The following is a 7,318-nucleotide window of genomic DNA, read 5'->3' as shown; positions in this document are numbered from 1 at the left end:
CGTTTAGATAGGCTGGACACGTGTTTCGTTTCGGGGACTCATCAGCAGCCCGAATACCTATCAGAATAGTTATCGCAGTTAAGAGCTCGTACAAATCACTTTGTTAGCTCGTGGTGTTTTATTTGTTATTGAGGATAGTTAGTTTTACCCGCTAGGATTTTTTAATCTGACATCACCCACAACATTTGGTGAGTTTTGCCCATCAGGCTATCATCATTCCCTCAATTACTGGCTGGTGTACAGCCAAGCTAAGTAGCAACATCAATGTAAAGAAGAAGCAAAAAAATGCATTGAATTTTAAACGACAATTGGGTCTTTCGTCATTTTTGGTCTGCTGTTTGGTAGGTGGGGTCTGCTGTCTGGCAGGTGGGGTCTGCTGTTTGGTAGGTGGGGTCTGCTGTCTGGTAGGTGGGGTCTGTTGTTTGGTAGGTGGGGTCTGCTGTCTGGCAGGTGGGGTCTGCTGTCTGGTAGATGGAAAACATTGAAACCAACTAACGAGCAATAATTTTATGTTATGAATACGGTTTTGATTTTACAAAAAATAAAAATAAATAAATAATTTTAAAAGCCAAAATCCGAAACTATAATATTTGAAAATTATCGCCTAAAATATTTACTTATCTTTGAAAAGGTTATGTTTTTAACATATTGTAGAAGTTTTTTTTATTAAAATTCAATATAATTCATAAATATCAGTACGGTTTTACCTTTAAATCTTCAACTGGAAGTGCAATTGCTGAACTAACTAACTACACTACTTGCTTCTCAACAATTTTGAACCTAAACATTTAACGGACACGCAATATAAATAAATCTTTTGTATTTGTGTACGTGTTTCTGCGTATGCGTGTGTATACGTACGCTTGTGTGCATGTGAGGTTTTAATGGCAAAAAAATAGTCGTAATTTTTCCAAAAATAACCGACCACAACATAGGTGTGTCAATAAACTTGATGCAGTGCTGACAAATAAAAATGTGGATGTATCTGGAAGGAGCGGGGAAAGCGTCATAAAGCACGACAACTTAAGAAGAATTTAAAGCCAGCTCCTCGAATTAAACATGGAGACGACCTGACAGCAGCCTACCTGCACTGTGCAGCTTCTCTTCCGCTCACTACATCCTCCTTCATTCGTTTTGCCAGCTATTGAGTTTCCAATCACAATTTTTTATGCTTCTGTATTATAACGCTACACTTGAAATAAACTATTAGTTAAAACAAAAATAAAAAACTCAGGCTTAACATAAACAACAAATAATTTGAATGGATATTATTTTGCAAATCTTGTCGAAAGGCGTCTGTGAGGACGTACTAGGTCTTTCAGAATTTTGGGTGTGAAGAATTTAAAGTAAAAAATGATTGAGTTTAAAGATAGCGGTAAACATTTTAAGAAAAATAAACACAATTAACCAAAAATAAAAGAATAAAAGAAAGAAAGTTAAAATATTTGTAAAATGTTTTTAGGAAAAATTTTAAAGAATGCGTTTACACATTAAATCAGAATTTATGGTGATAAAAAAGTTTCAAAGTAACCAAATAGTACAACATAATATTTTGAAAAATCTCATCTAAAATAAATAACGCCGTAAAGTCATCAAACGATTATGAAATAGTTGTGCATCTCGTAATAACAGATAGACAATATTTCACTTTATTTCTCAATTTAACTTTTCCTTTTCCTGTTACTAGCTTATAGAAGCCATTATTTTTCCATCTCCATCACCCCACCCATCAATCAGACTTTCACCGCGCTTGCAATTTTTCATCCATTGCTTTTTTCATCCTTAATTTAAACACACGATCCAACAAATTCATTCTTCAGCTTAATTCATCGGTATTATTAATATTGCACTACATCAACTTAGAACAGCAGTAACACTCATTCAATCAATCAATCATTCATTCATTCGTTCGCACGTATATTTGACTTAATTCGAATTTTCCTTCATCTTGCAATTTACTCATTAATCATTTCGTTAATCAGCACTTAGATTTTTCTTTATTCACGCTGCAAACTCACACTCATCAATCTTTGTCAGTCCTTAACTTTTTCCTCTCTCTCTCTCTCGCACCATTATTACCTGGCCAGCAACAATACAACTTCAAACACATAATGCAATAAACATTCAAACACATAATAAAATGAACTTTTAAACATACAATGTAATAAGGTCTGCTAAAGCAATGCTTTTAAATAAGGTAGATTACTCTTCTCTAACTCATTCATCTTTCTTAACAAAAGCAACTTTCTGAACTCTAGTTATTATATTTTATTCTTTATTGTTTAATTTTTTTTATCAAAATGCACTTTTTGTCGAAATGGCGTAGCTTAAGGTTTTGTCATTAAAACCAGTCGTCTTGTACTAAATTTTACATAACTTTCTTTTTGTGGAAAGGCTGAAAAAGATGTCAATTCAAACTTTGGTTAATTTATAAAATAGATTTTATTCAAAGGAATTCTATCTCCGGCTAAACCTTCCACCATTGAGGAAAACCACCTCCTTTGCTGCACCTCTAGTCGAAACTCTATGCATGTAAGCATTATTTCTATGAGATAGCATCACAAATTTGTCAATTAATGTTAGAAGCAATTTTTTTGAATGATTTTATCCTATTTAATTTTTAAAAATAATTTGGCAAAGTTTATAGGTGGGCAAGTTTTTCAGTTGTAAAATTCGATCTTCGTCGTAATCCAACCATTTGGTTCCAGGTTTAATTAAATGGATATTAAAAAAATAAATTGAAATCATTTCAATTTGAATCAATTTTGGTCTTTGAAAATTTAATTTTTAAGTACAATTTCAGTTTATTAATATGGATTCATAAACATAAAAAACATAAAACCAAATAACTGATCAAGTGCGCAAATCAAATAAATGTTTATTTAAAATTAACAGAATTTTCAAATTTACAAATTAATGATTGTTTTTATTTTTAAGTTGATAAATTATTTTATAAATTAATTCATACATGGTAATATATCATCTCAGCTCCTTATCCCACCCGCATCAATGTTTCAAATTTATTTTTCAGAACGCCTCTATCGCTGCTTCTGCTGCTACTAAGTTGTCCAGAAGTTTGTCGTCGCGATTTCTGTGCGTTTTAATTCTGTTTATTTATCGGACTAGTATTAGATTTATATTCAACTGTATCCATTTTTATTATTAAATTATTAATTTTTTTCAGTTTTATATTCTTCAATTTTTTTAATTTGTTGATTTAAATAAATCTTAAATTTATATTTATTAGAAATGGGAAACAATTTTGGAAGCATTTTTTCACTGAGACCGATACGATTGATATAATTTTGAGATATAAAATGTTGTTTAAATCATAAACCTGACTTAATGGTAGTCATTGTTTAGCAGACAAACATCAGTTTTGAAAAATGTTTTATTAATTTATTTTAATTAAAAAATAAATCTAAGCAAAAAAAATTCATTGCAAAGCATCATCTGCCAGACTGTAATGTTCAAGTGTATGCACATAATAATCGTTTAATGAAAGTTTACATTTTAATGCGTCCAACATCTCACTGAAGATGAAAATGTTTTCATTCAGAGTCATAATTTGTTTCCATTCCTTCAATCATCCCCATAAAAAAAAACTGTTTACACGTATTTATATATAGAGACATGCATGGCATTCAGCGACCTTATATTTGAGGCAATGCTATGTACGCCTCACGTAACGCGATGTAATCAATCAAAAATATGATTTTTCGTCGATGCTTGAAATAAACAACGACCAATTTGAGAAATGGAAGTCTGGCGGGAGGAAATAGGGGGAGGGAAGCTTCAACATCCTCGTCGTCCTGGAACGCCCTCCTTAAAGGATTTTTTGCTAATTTACTGATCTTTTTTCAACTACGTAAATTGAGCTTTCAAAATAAAACCTGATTCCGTTGTGAAAGATTTGGTCTCAACAAGCGGTTGGTCCTTCACGCCAGTATATATATATATATATATATATATATATATTAGGAAGAAGACCAAGTTCTATACAGTTGTTCAAAAAATCCACCGACGATTCAGCATTAACAAGTTTTATGGTTGATTTTCTAATATTTTGAACTAGTTCTTTACAATTAAGTCTATTCAAATATATATATATATATACATATATATATATATATATGTATATATATATGTATGTATATATCATAATGTACATGTGTGTGGACATGTGTGTTTCATATATGCATGTACACACGCTATGCCTGTGTGCAGACTAGCGACGTTATCTTCAAGCCAGACATCTGTACAGGGCAATTTGTGCTGAAAAATTTTATTCAATTTTATGTTCCTGCTGCCATCTATATACAAAAAAACTCACGTCTTCACGCTGACACCGACCACTGCGAACACGTGGCGTGTTTGCTATTCATAGTATTCCCATAGTTTATAATTGGAGTGTATATTTATACATCTATATACATCTATTGGTATTGAGAAAGTGTATAGTTGACGTGTACCTGTTTGTACACACGCACAGTGTGTACGAATTTGTACAAAAGTATCATTTCGATTCTCTTGAGGGTTGTATTTGTGAGTTTGTTAGTCAGATCAACTCTTATGGGTGTATTAGTGCTGATAAAATGTAAGTTGCCTCACAGATGGGACGGTACCGACGCATGTGTTTGCCTACAAATTTATTCACTGAGTTATCAATTTTTATTCACTGGTTCACAAACACACATACACATAAACAATCATATGATATATATATATATATATATATGTGTGTGTGTGTGTGGTGTGTGTGTGTGTGTGTGTTATATGAGACGCTGGTGTATTTTTATAAATATATAAAAGCTACTGTACGTTAGAATAGTGATTCTTTTAGGCATACGTACCAACCCAAATTGCAAAATATGAAAAGAGTATGAATGTATATACAAATCTAAAATTTGCAATAAATTGTTTGCAAAAATTGCACTCACATTTATATACGCATTTATGCACGCAGATGCTCACACGCACATGCATACACGCACATGCAAACACGTTTATATATTCGCACATGTCCAAAGTTAAGTTCACATTAAAATGGACAGCCAACTAACTTCAAATTTTATAGGATACTTCAACTTCACACTCAAGTCTTTCCATCATACATTTTATTCATGTACGCACCTGCCCATTCTAACCCCCCTACTAACTACCACCTAACTTGTTTTTGCATGGTTGTATTGTCTAAAACAGCACACGGTCTTTGTTTTTGGCTATTTTGTTTTGCAGTTCTGACAGGCTTGGCGTGAACGCTGGCTGGGATTCATGTAGTTGTACATCCAACGGATTGCAAGCTGCAAACTGAAGGATGATCTTCTTCTTTGTATTATAAAATTTAAAATGTGTTTATAGTTTTATTTATTATGCTTCGATATTAATTTTCCTTCTTAACAATCTTTCTGGATTGTTATAAGCATTGTATTTTTTAGTCTAAATTTTAAAAATTAATTTATTAACTATACAAACATGTTGCACTGTTATTTGACGACAATAATAATAATAAATAGCAATAATATTATTATTAGTAGTAGTAGTAAATAGTAATAATAATAATAAACAATTCAACCCGTGTGTTTTTTTTCGAAAGAATTTTTTGCAGTTTGTTTCCTAACAAGATCCTGAAAGATGCACCATCATTTGATGAAGCATTTTGCGTTTGTTTAAATGGATGATTTCACAGTTGAATGATATTCTCTTCTTCAAACAAATTCCATTAATATCACCTTTGAAATTTTTAAGATATGATAAATTAAATGGTAATGTAAAATTTTATTGATGTGGATTTCAACAGGTTTTCACCTTAATTGTTAAAAAGGATATTTAAAATTTTATTAATAGCGATTATATTGTTCGTTGATCTCTTCGTCTTGTTGTATATTCTTAGCAGAATTCCATTTGGTTTTTTTTTATGTTGAGGAAATAATTTTTGCTGCGAGCTTGACCATCTACACTCATCTCACCTCAGTTAATTTCGCTCGCCATGTTTATTACCCAGCAAACATTTTCTTTATTACAAGCTGCTTTTTCTTCTTTTTATTTTTTTTTCATTTGTTTCATCATATTTTTGTTTTCTAAATCTTTTTCAAGTCATTCTTAGGCTCTATGGCCATTGCTTGCATCGTTCTTAAAGACCCATCAGAACGTGCCATGAAACGCAACAAACTCGGTGTCCTCATCTTATTTACTACTAACTCATCGTCATCCTCATTATTGACATTAATATCATCATTATTATCATCACCATTATCATCACCATCATCATAGGCTTCACCAACATCATCAGCAGCGCCATCATCAAAGGCAGAACTTGTACATGCAGCAAGGGAGATCATAATTTGTGTCCGCTGTTAAATAATTGACCATCGCAATTAGGAGACACCACACGTGGTAGGACCGTTAAGAAGCGCACAGAAGAACGCAACCTCATTACTGGCCTGCATCCGGTCTGCTTCCGATCGTCAATGGACAACAAACATGAAGTTAGGAAGAAAAAGTTTCACGAAAGTGAAGTTAGCGGGGATGACGTGTTGCCCGCGAGTCCCTCTGCTAATTATGCTTCCCGCTGCTCATTCAATCTTTGGACATTTATTTTGTTTTTAAGATTTGCTTGCGTTGTGTTGTTACGAACAAACAAACACATGTGTGTACGTGCTATGTACAGGGTGCTTATATATCTGCCTGGAATCACATTTTTCAACCTCCAACTGATCATTCTTTCATGTGAAAATGTTGTCAAAATTTATTTTATTTAATTCAGTTTCAATTTTAAACATCTAAAACACTTATAAAAGTGCTCTAAAATTTTAATAAGCAACCTTTTTCATATTCATATTTTTTGTGCAAATAACTATAAAATGGGGATATACATTTTGCTCTTCGGCAACAAATGTCTCCATAGCAGAAGAAAGAACCCACACAGCAGGGAGCTACATGCTACAGATACACGCATACACTTCTAAAAATGTGACCCTAGCATTAGGCAATGAAATGTGTTTCTCACTGGACCTGTCTGTTTATCTGACTGGTTCTGTGCATATGTTCACAACGGTGTGTTTATGTGGTCAGTTTCTGTAGGTGTGTTTCTGTTTGTGTATTTCGAAAAGCATTTTTACACTTAATTTGGTTAATGCATGTGCTAAACAAATTGTTAGCTTTGAAATTTCCTGTCCGAAAATTGTGGACAATGATAATTTCACATTTTTTAAATTTTATGTTTTTAATATTTAATTTATAAGACTGGTTTGTAATTCGAATAGTTGAACCTTTGATCTTCAGTGCTGACAAATTGTATTTGGATTCTTCACTTATA

General features: G+C 32.4%; 1 protein-coding gene across 1 annotated transcript in view; it reads left to right on the top strand.

Annotated features, from left to right (window-relative positions):
* Window positions 1-5,046: 5,046 nt before the first annotated feature.
* HELRODRAFT_163269 (hypothetical protein) overlaps window positions 5,047-7,318 on the top strand; it is a gene marked incomplete at both ends in the record, with an annotated part of 8,158 nt that continues 5,886 nt past the window's right edge. Inside the window, 2 exons of the mRNA XM_009027190.1 lie at window positions 5,047-5,099; window positions 6,401-6,518. Coding sequence (XP_009025438.1) covers window positions 5,047-5,099; window positions 6,401-6,518 — 171 coding nt within the window. The remainder of the gene's footprint in view (window positions 5,100-6,400; window positions 6,519-7,318) is intronic.

This window comes from Helobdella robusta (genome assembly GCF_000326865.2).
Source record: "Helobdella robusta unplaced genomic scaffold HELROscaffold_5, whole genome shotgun sequence".
NCBI lineage: Eukaryota > Metazoa > Annelida > Clitellata > Rhynchobdellida > Glossiphoniidae > Helobdella > Helobdella robusta.
Note: the sequence above shows the minus strand (reverse complement) of the source record. Positions and strands in the feature narration are given on the sequence as shown.